The sequence below is a fragment of the Gossypium raimondii genome, chromosome 8 (genome assembly GCF_025698545.1).
Source record: "Gossypium raimondii isolate GPD5lz chromosome 8, ASM2569854v1, whole genome shotgun sequence".
Classification (NCBI taxonomy): domain Eukaryota; kingdom Viridiplantae; phylum Streptophyta; class Magnoliopsida; order Malvales; family Malvaceae; genus Gossypium; species Gossypium raimondii.
In genome coordinates, this window is record NC_068572.1 from 4,377,298 (window position 1) to 4,398,571 (window position 21,274).

A 21,274-nucleotide genomic window follows, 5' to 3' on the forward strand; every position below is an offset into this window, starting at 1 on the left:
ACTAACTTTAATATGCATAAATATAAACTCCATTTTAATGACCATTAAAACTATATGCATAGACACCAAAATAGATCAAAACAAAGTAAGTCATTTTCGCATGGCTTTTGGTTACATTAATAAGTACTTGAACCAAAATCAACCTTCCAACTAAACTATACATGCCATATACTCAAAATCGACTTAGTGAAATATCGAAGGAAATTATCGATAGTGTGATAGGCTTTGCTGACGATCCCCGAATACGTAGCGATCTCCAAAAAACTATAAAACAAAGACAATTAAAAATACAAAGTAAGCTAACTTAGCTTAGTAAGTCTTTAGCAAAACATATATATTATTGGATGATATAATTTCTTAGGTAACTTTATTAAAGCCGAAATACAACATATAAACATTATCAAAACATTCATTAATCTCAAGACATTTTAGTCATAACTATTTAACATTATATAAACTTTCAAACTTATACCTATCATTAGCATAATGCGGATATAATTATCAAATACATATACACAAATAATTATCTTTTTGTTATATATAATCGACCAAATGTACTTACCTAATCATCAAATAAGATATGGCATAACACATATCTGATTAATATACTTCACAATCCCATTTGATATCACATTTACATAGAAATTTCTAAGCACATATCTTGAAATGACACACCGACATGAAGCTTGTTAGGTCTAAAGTCTACTTTAGTACACCGGCATGAAGCCTGCTAGACATAAAGTCTGAAATAATTCACCGACATTAAGCCTGCTAGACATAAAATCTAAAATAATTCACCGGCATTAAACCTGCTAGACATAAAGTCTGAAATAATTCACCGGCATTAAGCCTGCTAGACATAATGTCTGAAATAATTCTTCGGCATTAAACCTGCTAGACATAAAGTCTGAAATAATTCACCGGCATTAAACCTGCTAGGCATTGAGTCTGACTACCACATATATGAAATTGGTCTTTCACAAAATTCTTTATAAGAAAATTTAGATATTCTTTATATCTCATATAAATCTTCTCAATAATCGTATCTCGGTAAAAATCTAATTATATTCCAATCTTCATAGCAAACATACATTCGAATAACATATCTATAGTTCATACCATTAAATTCAGCTCATAGAACTCAATACATGAATTCGGTTATTATCTATCTATCTATCTATATATCTATCTATCTATCTATCTATCTATCTATATATATATATATATATATATATATATATATATATATTATACTATTAGCTTCAAATTATAGAACTCAAAGCATACATTGGCTAACATACATATAATTCATATGATTAATTTCAACCTATCAATTCAATACATACATTCGCTAACATATATGTAATTCATAAAATTTCATTCAGCATATATATTCGCTAAATATATATATAATTTATGCAATTTATTTCAACTTATAAAACTCAAAACATACATTGACTAGCATATATATATATATATATATATATATATATATATATATAATTCATACATTTTATTTTAACTTATAAAATTCAAAACATATATATACATTCGGCTAACATTTTTATACAATTCATACCATTATATATTTTTTATAGAACATATATATACTAATGTAATTATGTTTATTTGCTATTAAACTTACCTCAGACGGTGAAAATCGAAATAGGGCGATTAATCGATGATTTTGGTTTTTCCTCTATTCAGCTCTGATTTCTTTTGTTCTTGATCTTAATCAAGCTAGTAAAGTGTCGAACCCTAAAAAAAATTTAATGGCTTTCTTCTTTATTGATTTCGGCTTAGGAAGATGATGAAATGGCCATTTTTTTATGTTTTACTTAACATATATTATTTATTATATTACTAATGTAACCTTTAATATTAAATAAACAAAACATATAATATAAGGGCAATGTTGACCATTGCCACCCACTAACATCAAAATGGCCTAATTGACATTTAAAACCCCCATTTTTAAAAGACAACAACAATTGGGTGCTTTTAGATCTGACCCTTAAATTTTTATTTTACGCGATTTAGTCATTTTATTTAATCAGTCATTCAAACGATAAAATTTAAACACGAAAATTTTACACAATAAAATTCACACATAATAAACACACAAAATAATATTAAAATATTTTTCCAACTCGAATTTGTGGTCCTGAAACCACTATGTCTGATTAGGGTCGAAATCGGGCTGTTACACATGGAGACCATGCCTCAACCAACAAAGAGCAACTTAAGTCGCAGGCAACAAAAACACTTTACAAATCAAAGTGTCGAGGATCGACAAGTATTGCTAGATCAAGTGGAAGAGAATGTTGCGGTCTACTTATAATTAGTGCACAAGGATTTCAAAAAGGCTCTTTAGGTGTGGATGGAGGCCAATAAAGGTCCTCTCAAGTGTGTGGTGTGTTGCCATTGCCATGCAAATAAACAGAGCACGTCCAACATCGAGAATGGTGGTAGTTGCCCCCCACCATCCTCATCGTCTACAACCTCTTCCCTTGGCGTCAGCGACACCTCGAAGCCACAACAGCAGTATCACCTTGTCATTATCTACATGCACTCTCCCAAAGTCATCCACACACATTCTAAAGATTTCATAGCGTTGGTGTAGAAACTTACAAGGCTTTCACATAATAAAGATGATCATCAAAATCATAATAATGATGTTCCTCATCAACCTAAGGAGGAGAGTGGTGCTGCCTCGGTGGAGGAAGACAATATGAGGATCAACAATGTTGAAAGCCAATACAACTTCTAGATAAAGTCAATAGGATGCAGAAGCCAAAATTTTCATTGGAGTGAATCAAGAAGAGTTAAAGGAAGACATGGAGGAATCAGCTCTTGTAGGAACCACATATTCAAACTACAAGGAAAAAGAAAAGTTGGAGGAAAACATGAAAGAACCAGCTCTTGCAGCAACAATGGAGTCAAAGATAGAATACAATGAGGATTGGATCGTCGATTCTAAGTGCTCCAATCATATTACCAGTGATGAGAAGAAGCTGCAAGACATGGTTGAGTACAAAGGAATGAGAGTGGTGCTGACAGCCAACAATCTAAAGTTTTCTATTTCTTATATTGGAAAGACAACACTTCCAAAGTATGGCTCTCGGTAGCTCCAACTCGAGAAGCCCTAGCTTGTCCCTAGCTTGAAGAAGAATTTTCTTTCAGTACCTCAACTGGTAGCAACAAGGAATTATGTGCTCTTTGGGCCTAAAGATGTGACTATATTCTAGAAAGTGAATGTGATTGGCACTTCTATTATGAAAGGAAGAAGAACAGAGTCAGTTTATGTGTTATCTGCAGAGTCAGAATATGTGGACAAGACTAGGAAGAATGAGACGGCTGATCTTTGGCATGAGCGCCTTGGACATTTAAGCTACAACAAGCTGAAAGAAATGATGAAGAAGGACATATTAAGAGGACTTTCTCAAGTAGACATCTGAACAAACATAGCCTATGTTGGATGTCAATTTGCCAAGGCTCACCAATTATCATTCAATGAGTCAAAGCGTCAGTTCAAGACACCACTGGATCTCATACACTCAGATGTCTTTGGCCTAGTGAAGCAATCATCACTTGAAGGTATGAAGTATATGGTGACATTTATCGACGACTTCTCAAGGTATGTGTGGATTTACTTTAAGAAGGAAAAATCAGAGGCTTTTATGAACTTTAAGAAGCTTGTGAAGAAGATAGAGAGTGAAATCAATGAGAAAATTTAGTGTCTACGCACTGATAATGAGAGAGAATATCTATCTAGTGAGTTCACTATCTATCTTGATAAGCACAAGATCATATAACAATTAACTTACCCCAATACTCGACAACAAAATGGAGTGGCAAAGTGCAAGAATCGTAACCTCGTTGAAACTTGTCGAAGCATGCTTCATACCAAGAATGTTCCAGGAAGATTTCGGGTCGAGTGTATGAGAATGACAACCTATATGATTAGTACGCTACCATAAGCTAAGTTGGGATTCATCTCACCGTATGAGATATTATGGAAGATCAAGACAACTATCAGCCATCTCAAGGTATTTGGCTGTGTATGCTACATTTTCATGCCACATCACCTAAGGAGTAAATTTGACAAGAAGGCAATTCGGTGCATCTTCGTTGGTTATGATGATGCACGGAAAGGTTAGAGATATTGTGATCCAACCACTGAAAAATGCCACACTTCAAGAAACGTGGTGTTTGATGAAGCTTCTTTATGGTGGTCACATCAGAAGATCAAACTTCTAAAATCTCATGGCTTAAAAGAGGTTCCGAAAGAAAATAAAGAAGGTAAAGAGCAAGTATCGTATCCAAGTGAAGAAAGAAAAAGTTCACCCTTCAAGAAAAAGAGTCCATGGAAGACAAGCATATATCAACCTACATTTGAAGAGCTTCGTCCAAGACAAATAGAAGTCGAGGAGCCTGCACAAGAATTACGAAGATCAATAAGGCCAAGGCAGCCTAACCCAATGTATGCCAACATTGCCTTTGTAAATGAGTCTATACCTATTGAGCCATCTGCTTATGAAGAAGCAACACAAAGCCTTGAGTGATAAAAATCTATGGAAGAAGAGATTAAGACATTAAAAGAAAATCAAACATGAGACTTAGTGCCAAAGCCAAAAGATGTAAAGCCAATATCCTACAAATGGGTCTACAAGGTGAATACTCGACCATATGGATCAAATGAAAGGTATAAATCTTGACTTTTTGCTCAAGGTTTCTCTCATTAATATGGGTTGGATTATGAAGAAACATTTAGCTCGGTGGCAAAGATCACAACTGTTCGAGTCTTACTAGCATTAAGCACTAGAAAGTCTTGAAAGTTGTGGCAAATGGATGTCAAGAATGCTTTCTTACATGGAGAACTTGACAAAAACATCTACATGGAGCAACCAAGAGGTTTGAGAACAAGATCCATCCCGAGTATGTTTACAAACTGAAGAAGGCGCTTTACGGCTTGAAGCAGGCTCTAAGAGCATAGTATGGGAAGATCAGTGAGTTTTTAATACAAAGTGGTTTTACAGTTGCTCCTTCAAATTCTAGTTTATTTGTGAAAGCAAATCAAGGAAAACTAGTCATAGTTCTAGTATATGTGGATGACTTAATCATCACGGGAGATTATTGCGAGGAAATGTAGCGAACAAAGGAAAATATTTCTATCATATTTCAAAGGATCTTCTACAGAGGTACGAGATGCTTGACTGTAAGCCTATCTCTACTCCCATGGATCCCAATATAAAACTACAAGTAGATGAAAGAAAACTTTTAGAAGATGTAACCATGTATCGACAACTAATCGAAAGTCTTGTTTATCTCGCTCTAAGCTGATCAGACATAATTTATGTAGTTGGAATGGCTAGTGGATACATGATCAATCCTAAGAAGCCTCATCTCGATGCAATACGTCGTATCCTGAGGTATGTTAAAGGCACCATTAAGTTTAGTATTATATACAAGAAAACAAAAGAATGTCTAGTGGCTAGATATTGTGATGCCGACTATGTTAGAGACTATGATATGCAGTGATCGACAATTGGGTACATCTTTAGCCTTGGATCAGGAGCAATACCATGGTGCAACAAGAGACAACCAACAGCGTTATTATCAAGCCTTACTGCATTACTTCTATTAAACTTTGATTAGAATAAGGTTTTTAAACCTATAAATAGACGTAGTCATCTCTCCTCTTGTATCATTCAAATTTAATAGTTACTGAATTTTTCTTCTCCTCTGGCCGTGGTTTTTCTTGAAAGGGTTTCCACATAAAATCTGTGTGTTCTATTTTTCTCTCTTTCTTTGAGATTTGTTGTCATTATCGACGTTCGATTTTCACAGATCTTTCATGCAAGGACAAAACATATAGAAGTTCACTATCATTATATTCGCGAGAAGGTCGTTGAAGAGGAGGTCAAGATGATGCCAAGAATGACAGATGAGTAAGTTGCAGACATATTCACGAAGAGTTTGATAGACTAAAGTTTGAGAAGTTTAGAGAAGCACTCAATATGATATGCAAATCATCTGTGGAAAGAAGTTTGCATTGAGAGGGGAGTGTTGAAAGCCTATGCAACTTTTAGATAAAAACCAAACTTATCCTTTAAGAGATATTTTGTTTGGAAAATTCTAGAATATAAAATAAAGAAATAGGATATTGTCTAAAAGACTAGATATTCTAGATTAACATTCTAACCATTATATATTTGTAAAATTAATGGCAAGGATGTTGACATGTATCAACAATCCAACGACCACTAAACTCTATAAATAGGGGTAGGAGCTTTCATTCTTATAATGATGTAAGAGACAAGTGTGTGTCATATTGTAGTTGTATTGTATATTAATAAAAGTGTTCTCTTCTCTTGTAATTGTAAGTCTCGGTTAAGCCTTAGGTTTCTAAGCACTTGGTGCACTTGGGTTAGCTTTTATATATGGTCGACTCTGCCTTCTGAGTATTATAATGCACTAAGAAGTTAGAAAATATAAGGTTAACCGACTTCAAAGAGTTGGTGTAACATTAGTTGTAGGTCATAGGTCCTCTGTAGTGGGTGTGTTGGGCTCGTCGAGTTCTCAAGAAATAATGATGACAACGAAACATCATCAGTTATAACAGATGAAAAATGTAAATGACAAGTAAATTCTTATTTTGTCCCACCTTTGTTTGATCCACCAAGAGTTTTATTTTTAAATATTCCAATTTTTACGCCAAATTCAATTGATTTTCTTTGCGTTAATCATCAATCTTTTTATAATTATACTGATTCATTATTTTTCACACCAAACATGAGAAGCTCTATTTTATCATCTTCAAGGTTGGAGGGGATGAATGAGTTTCATAATTATTAAAGTTTAATTATTTATTTCTATTAAATTTTTAGGTAATTTTTCAATTTTTGGCTTTATGATGCAAATAAGGTGTTGATTTGTTGAAAGAGTTATATTTTTGTTTTGTTTTCCGGCTTCTTTAAAGATGAATAAACTTTTTACATGAATGAGATTTAATGTTTATTTTAGTTGTATCAATTTAATGATAAAAATTTCTTATGTTATTGATTTTTGATATATGAGATTTTTTCTTTTCTTCGTGATTGAATTGTTTATATAAGTAATAATATATATGTTATTTTATTTCAAAACTTATAAAAACAATAAGTATTTATGTTTTTCAAAATTTTTATAATAATTATTAAAATTAAATAACTAAAACTACAAATTTAAAATAAAACTCAAAATAAATAAATATTTAAGTTGAAATATTTAAAAAGATTAGTATTCTAAACCTTGATTTTAGTAACTTACTTTCTTAACCCACACTGAGGAGATAGTATTTGCCTAGTTGCTTCGTTTGTAAGCTCTTAAATTCTCTTGAATTTAAGTATTTTACTTCAAACTGGGGCCTATTGGGCCATGTGAGCAGCAAATAGTGTCATTAAGGGTCATAACCTTTATTTAAAGTTGGACCAATTTAATTTAATTAAATAAACTAACAAGAAGGGAGACCTGACCCCAACCAGCCCAACTCATAATTGTTTGAGAGATTAAGTGCAGGATTAAGCAGCAACAACATGGTTTGAGAGATTAAGTGCAGGATTACAGTAATGTTTTCTATCAAAATACTTTCAAATAATTAGTTTTCAGTGATGTGGTTCATTTTACTGTTAAAAACAATGCCTAGCTTTAAGGTTGAATCCCAATTAAAGAAAATGAAAAAGGTTTATTTAGAATTTTTATTCATATATTTTGATCTTCCTTAAGCATAAAAAGAAAAGAGAAATAATTGATTCCATCGTCCATCGTTGATTGGTTAAAACTTTGAACTACAATTCAAACCGAGTGAAAGAAAATTTCTACCAGAGCAACATAAAGCTTTAGCAATGGAGACAAGACTCTCTGCATCTCTGGGTCTCCCTTCTTCTGACTTAAATCATCCGCCAATCAACACCAACTTCGCCTCCCTTTTCACCCATCTCATCACTGTCACTTCATCTCCGGAAAATCCTCAAAAACCCTTCAAACCTCTCCTACATCACCTCTCGTTTGCCTCTGCCTCCATTTCTGCAGATCCTCAAACTGCAAAACCCACCAAGTTTCGTATTCCGCTCCCTTTCGCCAATTCAATTGGATCCCAGCAACCCAAATCGCCTAAATTCCCCAAATGGCTAGAACCCAGATCAAGAAACAGCTCCAAAGCCCAAACCCTTATGAAAAACTTATCTGTCTTCGAAAGAGCTCTAATCGGTGCAGGTGGTGGTGGAATTGCCGGTGCATTTACTTACGTATGCCTTCTCCCACTCGATACCATCAAAACCAAAATGCAGACAAAGGGTGCTTCCGAGATTTATGCTAACACCTTTGATGCAGTAGTCAAAACTTTCCAGACGAATGGTATTCTTGGATTTTACAGAGGAGTTTCAGCTGTTATTGTAGGTTCAACGGCTTCTTCAGCTGTTTATTTTGGGACATGTGAGTTTGGGAAGTCCTTTTTGTCCAAATTGGAGTATCCAGCTTTGCTTATTCCTCCAACTGCTGGTGCTATGGGAAATATTGTTTCATCAGCTATAATGGTACCCAAAGAGTTGATTACTCAAAGAATGCAAGCTGGTGCTAAAGGAAGCTCATGGCAAGTCTTGTTAAGAATTTTAGAAAAAGATGGGATTTTGGGTCTTTATGCTGGTTACTCAGCTACATTGTTGAGGAATTTGCCTGCTGGGGTGTTAAGTTATTCCTCGTTTGAGTATTTAAAAGCTGCGGTTTTGAGAAAGACAAAACAGACTAATTTGGAGCCAATTCAGAGTGTTTGTTGCGGTGCTTTGGCTGGTGCAATTTCAGCTTCTTTGACTACTCCTCTCGATGTCGTGAAAACAAGGTTGATGACTCAGGTCCATGGGAATAAAGTTGCTGCTGCTATGTATAGTGGGGTTAATGCAACGGTGAAGCAGATTTTCAAGGAGGAAGGTTGGATTGGTTTGACTAGTGGACTGGGGCCTAGAGTTGTTCATAGTGCTTGTTTTTCAGCTCTGGGCTATTTTGCATTTGAGACTGCCAGGCTTGCAATTTTGCATCAGTATCTGGAGCACAAGGAGAAAGAGTTGTCCAAAATCAGTGTTGCACCGGCTTGAGTTACAATTAGTGGTGATAATGCTAATTTTTATCACTGTTTTGTTAAATTTGTTTTGTTGCCATGTAGTGTAGTTCAAAGAAACTGATTTTTGGCATTGCATTTCTTGGTTAGAGTTTCATTTTTTTCTACTAATATATATCAACGTAAAATAAGTTTGATTAATGCACCAATGTATGAAGAACCTTCTTATTCCATATTACCTCAGATTCAATATGCTGCTGAATTTTACATTTTCTGTTTGTAATATCCGATACCATGCTTGCTAGTCCATGAACATTTGTAGATTTCACATCAATAATAGGTTAAAATTTCTAGGACTTCCAAGTTGACTAGGTAGTAATGATACTTTTGTGGTCATCTCTTGTTCTGGTCTTTTAGATAATTTTTTATGGATTAGTGGCTTGTTATTGGTTTGGTGAGTGATTAATAAATGATTGATGGTGCTCCATCGAGGGTGCTGTAAGTAATGTAGATTCCACCTCCATCACTGTAAAGTTTTCTGCTCCAACTTAGGTGGAGATAATGCATCATAACGATTTAACTCACATTATTGGCAATGGTCTGTAATTCTCTCTGATGAAAATGCCTATATGAAATCTATCATAGTTTTTCCTCTACAAAATTCCCTGTTAAGTTTTGCATGAAGAATGCTATGAGAATCAAGCAACTATAACTTGCTCTTGTGATGTTTTTGGTGTGGAATATTAAATTATCTAGAATCAAGAAAGGTACTTGTTAATTTATAAAAATCAGAAACTTATATATCTGTGCTAGAAAATACTAGTTAGTTTATAGTTATGTGAGTGAATGCATGAAAGAAATTTCCCCTGCTGCTGTTGGTGGATATTATTCGTTCATCCCTTTAAAAACTCTATGGATTTAATTCTCCTCGCATTTCTATGGAGAAATGGCTACTTTAAATTTCTGTACGAGTTTACCTTCCTTAATTATTTCTCATGTGCATGATGGCTTTTTCCTGTCGATGTTTATTGGATAAAAGTAAGTAAAACATGAAACCTTTCTTTGGATGGATGGTGATCAAATACGGGAATTGGCATGACCTAAACATATGCTTACTAGATTTGCTTGTTCTGTATATAAATAAAGCCTACCGGCGGGAATAAGATAGTGTGCTGCTTCTAAAATATCATTTTGTAGGTTCCAGTTGTTCAGTGGCTTTCTGGAATGGATGAGTTTGTGCTCTGCCTTTCACGGAACTTTTTGGCTATGTCAGATATGGGTATATCAGTATGTATTCTACATGAATGTGTTAAATGTTTTCCGAGTTCTCTCTTGGAAGGTCTCATCGTTATATCTAGATGTGCGTGGAGCATGAGTGCTGGATATTGATGCTTGGAAGAAAAGACGAAGACTGGGAGCAACATCGGCTTGGGTAGGAAATTGCTGCCTTGGAACTGTAGATACTTTGATATAGAAAAGCATATGATGTATGCTGTAGGATTCAAAGCAACAAGGAGATACTTTATGGCGAGTATAGCTGGTCTGCGATGCATCTGCACAATTATATGGAAAGTAGGGGTGTGAAAAAATTTTCTAATCCTAAAAAATCGGATAAAAAAATAGAATTTTTTGGTTTAGTTGGTTTTTATGTTCAGTTTAATTGGTTTATTTTATCGGTTTAAACATTTTAATCCGAATAAATTAATTATGGAATAAGGCCAGATCCTCGCAACCCATTTACATATCTTAATTAAAATTTAAACCTCAAACTTAAATATCCATTAAAACTTATTACTCTTACAAACTCTAACCCATTAACATTTAAAACCCAAATTGATAATTTATTTTTATGACATTTTAATTTTTCATCCTTTAACATATAAAAACCCAAATTGATATGTTAAGATGAGTAGAAGACAAGAAAATAGTATGTTGGATTGTTGGCCATGTAAAAAATAAATATTTTTGAGTTCATCAAAATTGTTTGATTTAATTTTTAATATTTTTATAATGAATTTGAAATAAAATTAAAGGAATACGATATACTAAATTGAAGAAAAAAGATAATTATTTAAAAATAAGGAAATAAAATTGTAGGTACTTCAAATAGAATTTTTTTTCCAACTCAAAAAAAGTCTAAAAACCTTTCTCCCACGATCGGTTCGATTTATTTGGTTCTTGGTATAAAAAAATCAAAATGATCATCAGAAAGCATAATTGCAAGACTCTGCAAGACTTGTGTAGGTAAAATATGTAATGACCCTATATCTCTTTTGGAAAAATATGAAAATTTTAATCATTTTGTGAAGATGGAGGTTGGATAGAGGTGGCAAGCGACCTGTCTCGAATCGAATTTTCTTTAGATTCAGATTTTTCTGGGCTCAAGTTTTCTTGGGATTAAATTTTTTGGGCTTAATTTTTTCGTGCTCGGGTTCTTTTAGACTCGGATTTTTGTCAGATTCAAACTTATAGTCGGGTGGGTTTTGACGGATTCAAATAATTTGAATTTTCTAAATTATAAATATTTTAATTTCGAATTTAATAATTCATTTTTTTATACAATGGAAAATGCGATTTAGATTTACCTTATAAAAAAAACATAATATATTTATTTAATAGAGTTCGTTTAGATAAAATAATTAAAGTGTTTATTGTATGTAAAATTCATTATATTTTATTATTTATTATTATATTATATTATATTATATTGTCAATTGAATAATTCTATCTTTCTTATATTCTAAAATATTTATTTCAAAATTCAAATATATTATACTAAGCTCAAACCGAATAATATTCTCATTATTACCTAAACTCAAAATAAACTAATTATACCCCAAATCTCAAGTCGAAATAAAAGAAATTAAACCCAATACCCAAATACAATTTATAAAAGTTAAAACCTAATTCAAAATCTAATTTAATAAAAATAATATTTTATTAAGATATTGAGTTTTTAATAATATTTTATTTATTACTAGTTATAGATATGTATTGTAATATACTAAATTACACATAACTATCGGTATTATATCTTTTATTATAATCTATAATATAATAATAGTTATATCTATGTATTAATAGTTTGTCATAGTTATATATTATATTATTATATTAGGTAATAGTATATCATCTATTATAGTTAGCTATTAAAACCGACTTAACCTACCAAATCGAGTCAATTCAAGTAAATTAGTTGGTAAATTCAGTTTTGATGTTGAACTAATTAGTATAATATATTAAAATTAAAAATTATTGTTTATTATAATGGTTAAAATATGCTCTAAGTTTATATACTCTTCATACATTTGAAAGTTAGTCATCTTACTATATTCTATATTATTATCTCATATCATATATAATAGTTTATATATACGCATCAATGATTAAACATCATAATCATAATATTATGTAACACTATATCTTTTACTATAATATGGTAATAGTTATATACTAATAGTTTTAGTTATAAGTATATACCATATTATGTTATTATGTAATAGCATATAATCTATTATGATTAGCGTTTAAAAGCAGATTTAACCAACTAACTGAATCAATTCAAGCGGTTGGTAAATTAGATTTTGATTTTAAAACAATTAATAGTTTTAAAATATATTAATTATTATATCATCAGCTTGTTGGTTAATTCAAGTTTTACAGAGTTTTGAAAACTATGGTTTAATCTGAAATCCAACGAATTACAATTTGATACAAAATAGTTTAAATACGATAACTCAATTCAAAAACGACAAATAAACCCAAAACAACTAATAGCCCCCAAGAGTCCAAAATAGTTCAATTAAAAATAAAACTTTATCATAACCAAATTTTAAAACAGGCATTTAACCCAGTCTCCCGCTATGCCAACCCGTTCTAAATTTGCTAGTTACCTGAGAGGAAAATAAACAAAGAGTGAGCTTACGATCTCAATGTGTAACTTAACTTAACGAGCATATCAAATACATATAAACTAGCAGATACGAATGCAATTGCAGTTTAGATACAGAGTCAGATGCAAAATCATATACATATTCAGATGCAAATTCAGATATTACCCCCATCTGCTACACACTATCTCTGTCCATCCCTACTCACTATCTCTGTTCATCTCTACACACCAAATAGGGTATTAAATACTCATCCAACCCCACACACCTATAAGTGAGCGTATGTCACTTTTTAGAATAGTGCGGCCAAGCTGCCAAATATAATACGCGAAAATTCGCTAGAACAGAGAAATGTGGTTGAGCCACCAGAACAGATACAAGTGGTTTTTACCACCAGATAGGGAAAATTATTAAATTGTCAACACTTTCTCCATCTCATCATTATCCCACCCCAATACAAATGCACGTACTAACAAAGATCAAATGCACATTTATCATACATGCTTACCGCATCATAACATGCTTAACGGAATAACCAATTTACAAAACATATACATATTTCACATATACTATCCACATTATAAACAATAGCATAACACCAAATTTCATGTTTTTATGTCCTACTTATACAGTACGAATCCTATAGAGTGACTAAATACGAATCACACATCAATATGATCCTGAGTACAATTTCAGAAAATGCGCTCATACAATCATGTGGCCCACATGGCCCAACTGACCCAACTCGTGTAGTCCACACAACCTAATTGACCCAGACTATGGGACTCGTACGGCTTGACATACGGCTATGTAGCGTTAACAGTCCACTTTTCGGCATCGAGTCGTTGCTGTTTTTCGAGTTTTTCGTTACACACTTGGTAAGTTTTCGATGTAAATCCAAAAGCGAGAATTCCAGTACCTAAATCGACATTTCAACCAGATTAGCCAATAAGAATTACCAATTTCTGAATCCCTAATTCGATTCCAAACAACCACAATCAACCTTAATACCATAAAAATTCAGCCCTTAACATGGCATAACGTCACTTACCCTTAAAGAAACAGCAACCCAATGCACTTAATTTGTTGGGGGAGTACCAAACACCTCACGATTCTCTCCTAAAAATGCAACAAAACAATAAATTCTACAACCCATAGTTTAAACTGACAATCTTCCTTACCATCCGCGAAATAAACATCAAAACGAAAATTGACTATACTTACCAGTAAAACAACGACAACAATAAGGAAACAATCAAGAAATCCCAACGTAAAAGAGCAAAGAAAGGGAAGAAGGTGAAAACCAAAAGAGAGTTGATGAATGTCGAATTGGGGAAAAATTGGAAAAGAGAAAAATAACAAAATTGGTTTAGGAACTTGAGAGGGAGTGGAAGAATTTTGGGGAAAAAATCTAATTAATTTTTTTAAAAAAAATCCCCCTAACTAGATTTTCTGATAACTAAACAGATTATCCAGAGTTTGAAATTGACCCAACCAAGTCCACTTAGGCGACATCACCAGGAATTAGCGAAAATATTCTCATTTGCATGCACAGAGATTTAAACACAGGATCAAAGGGTAAGTTGAAACCTTACTACTGAAGTAGCAAACTCATTCTATAATTAATTGAGCGAAAGTAATATTTAAACCAGAAGTTCAAAGATAGGGGTTGAAACAAAGGTTAACAAAATTCAAGAGAAAAGATTTGAACTCAGAACCTTTCATACATTACTCACAACACTTAACTACTATACCAAATTAATCACTTTATTTAATTTTAATAATTCAAAAGCTAAAATTTTGGGGCGTTACAATCAATCTATCTCTATTTGACAGGACTTCTTCCTATACCTATGAATTCCATTGGACCCAGAAATGATACATTGGAAGAATCTTTTGGGTCTTCCAATACCAATAGGCTGATTGTTTCGCTCTTGTATCTTCCAAAAGGAAAAAAATATCTATGAGAAATGTTTCCTGGATCTGAAAGAGAGTACTTCGGTTCTCCCAATAACTAAAAAGTGTATCATGCCTGAATCTAACCAGGGTTCGTGGTGGTGGAGGAACTGGATCGAAAAAAAAGAGGGATTCTAGTTATAAGATATCTAATGAAATCGTTGATGGAATTGAGATCTCATTCAAAGAGAAAGATATCAAATATCTGGAGTTTCTTTTTGTATATTATATGGATGATTCGATCCGCAAGGACCATGATTGGGAATTGTTTGATCGTCTTTCTTCGAGTAAGAGGCGAAACATAATCAACTTGAACTTGGGATAGCTATTCGAAATCTTAGTGAAAGTATGGATTTCTTATCTCATGTTTGCTTTTTGCAAAAAAATACCAATTGAATCGGGACCCTTGGCACAAATAAAGGCTAGTTCCATACAAATTCCTTTTCAATACAATTTTTTTCAAATTCATTAGAATTTCATGGACTGATTCTTGAATACCTACTATGGTAGAATATTCGTGGAGTATTTTCTCATATTTTGCACGTGTAATACATGTTCCTTCTAGTTCTCGAAGTTGTCGTGTCTGAGTCGAAGTAGAGACTTTTACTTTCTCTCGAACCATAGTAATATTACTATAGGAAATTCAAAGTTTATTAGAATAACATATAAATAGTCTCTCTTTTTTTGGTGAATTACAATACTAGGGTAAAGTCTGAACAACAAATGCGACTAGCGCGACTCACACGACTCGAACTCAAGCCACACCTGGAGTAATGAACACCCTTAACCATCAGGCCATTACATAGAGTTCCATATAAATAGTCTTTTTAAGTACTTCAAGCCATCACAGTTTATCAAAATAACATAACATATAAATTGTTCAGGTCTTTGCTTGAGTAATTCAATTGGGAAATTGATTGAGTTTGTAAGTAAACCCAACACAAATTAATTGAGAAAAAAAATCTAAAAAGCAAAATTTATAAATAAAAAAAAAACAATTTCAACAATTCTATAATAATTATTAAAATTAAATAACTAAAACTATAACTTCAAAATAAATCTCAAAATAGATAAATACTTTTAAAGAATAGTATTCTAAAAATCGATTTTATATAACTTTCTTTCTTAGCCCACAACATTAAAATAATTTGGTCGGAGACAATATTTGCTTGGTTTGCAAGTTTTTAAACTCTCTTGAATCTAAGCATTTTACTCCAAACTTGGACCAATTTAATTCAATGAAACAAAGTAACAAGAAGCTCGAAGATGGAGACCTGACCCCAATCAGCTCAAGTAGTAGGCAGAGATCAAGTGCAAGATACTAGATTGAGTGAAAGAAAATGTTATCTGCCTATAAGCAATGCACACAAGGATTCCAAAAAGACTCGGAGGTCACCAAGCGCCTAGAGAGGCACTCAAGCCTGAAACATAGTGCTTTTGAGAACCAAAAGCCCGGAGGTTTGTTTTAGAACATGTGGATGGATCACCAAAAATCCGAAGGAAAGTTTTAGAATATTTTGAGATTGCATAAAGTTATATAAAATGTTCTAGAGAATATGATCCGATCGTACATTTGTATTATTTGTAACCCTTAAATTATAAGGGTTTGGATCGTACGCTTGTATTATTTATAGCCCTTAAATCGTAGGGGCTTGAACTATATTTTTAGTATGCAGCTAAAGTGGATTGCTTAGACTAAAACTCATGTTTCTGGTATTTGGTGAATCAGGATCAAGATAAAAGGCGAAGAAAGACTAGAAACGATATAAAGTTAAAAACAATACCCTCAAATCTCATCCACAACTCAACTCTATATTTGTTTACACCAAAACAAATTTTGTGATTTAATTCATGTGAAATCCCACCTCTCTTATTTATATATATGACTTGTTATTTTATATAAAGTTTAATATGTAAATAACTTTTATTATATAAAATTTAAAATTTTAATTTTATACGATTTTGATTATATTATAATAAGTAAAAGTTATTCAATAGAAATTCTAAATATTTAATTTTTCTGATTATAATTATATAAATTTTAAATTTTAATTTAAGATATTATAATTTTAAAATTTTATTTTGGTAAATATTTTCAAATTCTTAAATTTATGAAATACGTATTTAGTTAACATCCAAAATTGTGTTTAATTTTAATTATTTTATGCCGTATTTTTTAAAATTTTAATGTTTGATATTAGAGAGTAATTTCCACTATGAAAGGGTTGGTAATTTGTGTTAGATCCATTGATTGCTTCAAAAGTGACAATCAACTACCCACTCTAATTTTTATTTTTGTCAAATTTTGATTCCTCTTTTAGTTCTTTTCTTAAAAATAAATAAATAAATTTATCCTAATCATAAAAATATAGGAAAAGTACAATTTAAAATAAGGGGCACAGGATGACACCCAATTTCATCCAAATTTATTTCTCCATGAGTGCGTTTTGTTTCATTCAATTAAATTAAAATATTAATTTGATAAAATTATATTAAAATTTTATATAGTTTTAAAGATTAATTCTATATTAGTTAAATTTTGAACATAATTTGTTGGTTAAAGAATATTAATTTTATACAAATAATATAAAAATAACTATATACAAAAATGAGTCAGAGAAATAATTATTTATGAAAATAAATTGTTTTAAAGTGTCTGCTGTGTTGCCTAATACACTAGGGGCACCATCCCACTTTCCCCCAATCATCATGCCATCATGAGCTTCTTTAGAAAAAAAAAAAGAATTTGTTTGGTGCTGTCACTGTATCAGGCGGTTGTAATATGTATTTAAAAAAAATACTCGAAAAATACAAGTATAACGGGAACAAAGTAAGTATTTTTAATGGTGTCAACTTGTATATAAAAATATATTATATATTAATTTACACATCTACCAAACACGTAAGTCAAGAAAGAAAAAATTCAGTTATTTTTGAGTAAACAAAAGAAGTTAAAAAATTCTAGCAAGAGGATTTTAAAGGAATTAATCTAATGCCTAAGAGGATTTTAAAATTTTGAATGGGAAAATAGAATTTAAATCATTTTGAATAAAAGATTTGTGTCACCTCAAATTTAAATATTCTTAAATTCAAATCTTTAAAATTTAACTTTTGAAAAATATTAAATTCAAATTATGAAGTTTAAAATTAAAAGAATTATTTATTAATCTTTTGAGTAGTTCCAATTTAAATTATTTTAATAGTATTTTATTCTCCAATTTTGAGATGTAGATGTGGATACATGTAAATCATTATATTTACATAGTAAAACAGTTATTATGTACAGTAAAAACTATTCACTTTCTCTCCTTATCACCCTTTTCGCTCTGTTTGAGTTTCAATTACCACAGGAGCTGCTGGGATGTTGAACCACCATTCTCTGGGTCTCCTCATCCATCTTTTCGTGCTCGCCTTCCTCGGAGGCGAATACCTCGTAAATGTCTCCAAAAATACCACCAGAAGCATGTATTTACTAGGCACCAACGCCAGAACCAATGTCGTGAACACCAACAGAGTTGCAAATCTATCGCTTGCCTAGTTAAGTTTAACACCATAACCACAAAATTAGCTTAAAGACAATGGACTGACAGATCGGACAATAATGAAAAACTCAAGAGTAGCACCTGTGGGAGAATGGAGAGCAGCAAGGCACGAAACTTGAGAAGAACAATGTTTCCATCCTGGACAAGCTGTTCAGCTTGAGATATTGCGTTCTAAACAGCCAAAAGCTGTTCCATTGTGTTCATAGGAGGAGGTGCCATTACCTTGACACTACACCAAAACAGGCTTTTAGCGGCGCATTTTTAGGCCTTTAGCGGCGCTTCTACTTGCGACGTTTTAAAAAACGCCGCTAACGACAGCGTCGCTAACTTTAGCGGCGTTTTAAAAAAAACGCCGCTAAAGATCATGTCCTTTAGCGGCACTTTTTCTACAAACGCCGCTAAAGACCATGTCCTTTAGCAGCACTTATTCTACAAACGTCGTTAAAGACCATGTCCTTTAGCGGCGCTTTTCTCCAGGCGCCGCTAAAGATCGTGGTCTTTAGTGGCGTTTGTGTGGGAATCGCCGCTAAAGATCATGTCCTTTAGCGGCGCTTTTCCCACAAACGCCGCTAAAGACCATGATCTTTAGCGGCGCTTATCCCATAAACTTCGCTAAAGACCGTGAGCTTTAGCGGCGCTTTTTAAAAAACGCCACTAATTTTGGCAGATTTTTAAAAGATAATTTTCTATATTTCGAGCCCTCCTATAAAAACAAATTAGAAGAAACCAAATCTAAACCAACCGAAAGCAATAAATCAATATTTAAAATTAAACGAATAATATATAATAAATATCAATAAATAAAATAAAAATCGTACTATTCTTACAAAAATGTTAAAAGTTAAAATGATAATTAAAAGTCAAAATGATAAAATATTTACACGATAGTCTAAGGCGGTGACCGTTGGGATTTCTTGAAACATATTCATCATAGTCAAGTCATTCTTTGGAGTTCATCGTACTTTCTACGCTGGTCTGCTTCCCTTGCTACAGCCTCTGCTTCTCTCGATGCCGCCTCTGCTTTAAGCTGCAGCTGGAGTTCTTCGTACTTCTGTTGAACCTCAGCTTCTCTCGATGCTGCCTCCGCTTTAAGTTGTGTAATTTGCTCAGCTGTTGTCGCCTGCATCTGAGCCATTTGGTCTCTTAACCTCTGGACTTCAGCTTGAGCCTGACTCCCCGAAGGCATGTATTGTTGCGAGCTGGATCCAAAATTTTAGGATGGGCTAACAAAAGATCCTTGAAACCGAACCTGACCATACCTTTCAGGACCCAAAACTTCAGTGATAATCCTGTTATCAATGTCGTCAACATTAACAGAACTATCACTGGAAGGCATCGCATCGTACTCCGCCTTTTTATCCTTTAATTTTTCCTAATAAATAAATCACATATTTAGGAACGCAATCTATATTAAAAAAACAAATGCAACATAACTTAACAATATTTTCATTACAATAGATGAAATAAACCATTAGAAAATAAACACTAAAAATAATTAAAAACAAGTCAAATTGTATTAAGCAAACGTACCATAATTTCTGCAGCTTCAGGAGTCATAGGGTTTCCATCTTTCTTTCTATGTGTCATGTCAAAAAGTTGAAGGCGTCCAACTTTTTGACCAGACTACAGTTCCTACAATATAGTAGTAAAATTATTATTTTATATAAAGTAATAAATATCTAACAGTATTAAAAAATTCAAAATACCTCGGCCTGAGCTACACAAGCAAAACTTCTCAAGCCAGCTGTGTGAGTGAATTTTTTATTCTGCCTACTAGTTTTTCCAACTCGCTCACGATCCTACGTTATGAAATTATTAGTACATTAATTAGTAAATACTATAAACCAAAATAATTACAAGATTTTGTAGTAACACATACCTCTCCTTTCTTCGAAGTCCAAAATCTAACGACCTCTTCTCACTGGTACCTCATCATTCCCGGCGGGACATTTTGTAATCTCTCGTCCAGTGTTGTTTTGGTCTTAAAGTAGTCTCTCTTTAAAGTGCTCTTATGGTCTCTCCATCTTTTTCCCAATGCCTTCTTTACATAAGCATCGGAGACCTCTAGAGCAAATCTCGCCTACAAAAAACACAAGTTGAGAAAGTAAATATAAATGAAACTTAAACCGAAGTACTATAAATGACACAAACGTTTTGTTACCTTAATGTGATCAAGAGCTTGGTTCTTGTTACTCTCGGGCATTTTATGCCATGACTCGTAGTTAATTGGCAACATATTTGCATTCCGTGCTAGAATGCCCAAGTACCCTGCTAGAAGGCGAGCTTCTGATCCAACAGGCTGACCAAAGCTATTACTACATACTTGGACACGCTCGACTGGATCGAGCTCGTATAATTCCCTTAGTAACGTACGTCCTCGAACTCTCCGCGTCTCATCACCTTCAGCTGAAAAGTGTTATATTGTAATATAAGAATTTTAAAAATAAATAAACAAAAAGTTAATGCGCATGTAAATTAAATGTTAAATTACTTTGAACTTCTATTGGTTCTTCAGGTGTAGTCGGGACATTCGAAGATCCAACAGCAGTCTGTTGTTCAGTGCTGTTTGTTTCCGCCGAGTTTGGAGTACCTTGAACAATACTGAGCTCTCGCACTTTCCTTCTAGGCATTTTATCTGCAATACAAATACAATAGTTGAAAACTTAGTATACAATTACAACAATAATAGCACATATAAAATAGTCGAAATATATAATAAGATCAATATTTATATTATGATATTACATATAATTAAATAATCGTAAAAGCTTACTACATTATAATTCGTAAAC

At 32.7% G+C, this 21,274-nt stretch overlaps 1 protein-coding gene, 1 long non-coding RNA gene and 1 pseudogene across 3 annotated transcripts; 2 read left to right on the forward strand and 1 right to left on the reverse strand.

The window, feature by feature from the left end:
* The first annotated feature begins 2,380 nt into the window (after positions 1–2,380).
* Positions 2,381–6,858, forward strand: LOC128042959 (VQ motif-containing protein 20-like; annotated as a pseudogene).
* Positions 6,859–7,692: 834 nt separating this feature from the next.
* Positions 7,693–10,731, forward strand: LOC105790407 (protein MITOFERRINLIKE 1, chloroplastic). 2 transcript variants are annotated; one of them, XM_012617983.2, is made up of 2 exons: positions 7,693–9,144; positions 10,292–10,731. In XM_012617983.2, the coding sequence occupies exon 1, from the start codon at positions 7,887–7,889 to the stop codon at positions 9,129–9,131; it is 1,245 nt and encodes a 414-aa protein (XP_012473437.1). In that variant the 5' UTR covers positions 7,693–7,886; the 3' UTR covers positions 9,132–9,144; positions 10,292–10,731. The 2 variants fall into 2 exon arrangements, with proteins under 2 accessions (XP_012473437.1, XP_052490071.1); XM_052634111.1 differs by having other exon boundaries at positions 10,299–10,731.
* A 9,456-nt stretch (positions 10,732–20,187) lies between these two features.
* LOC128042920 (uncharacterized) lies at positions 20,188–20,866 on the reverse strand. Its single transcript, XR_008198521.1, has 3 exons — positions 20,644–20,866; positions 20,362–20,562; positions 20,188–20,281 (listed from the first exon to the last, which is right to left on the reverse strand). It is a non-coding gene; the product is annotated as an uncharacterized LOC128042920 (long non-coding RNA).
* Positions 20,867–21,274: the final 408 nt, after the last annotated feature.

Excerpts from the sequence above, each read along its gene's own strand:
- LOC105790407 (XM_012617983.2), top strand. The coding sequence starts at position 7,887 with ATGGAGACAAGACTCTCTGCATCTCTGGGTCTCCCTTCTTCTGACTTA.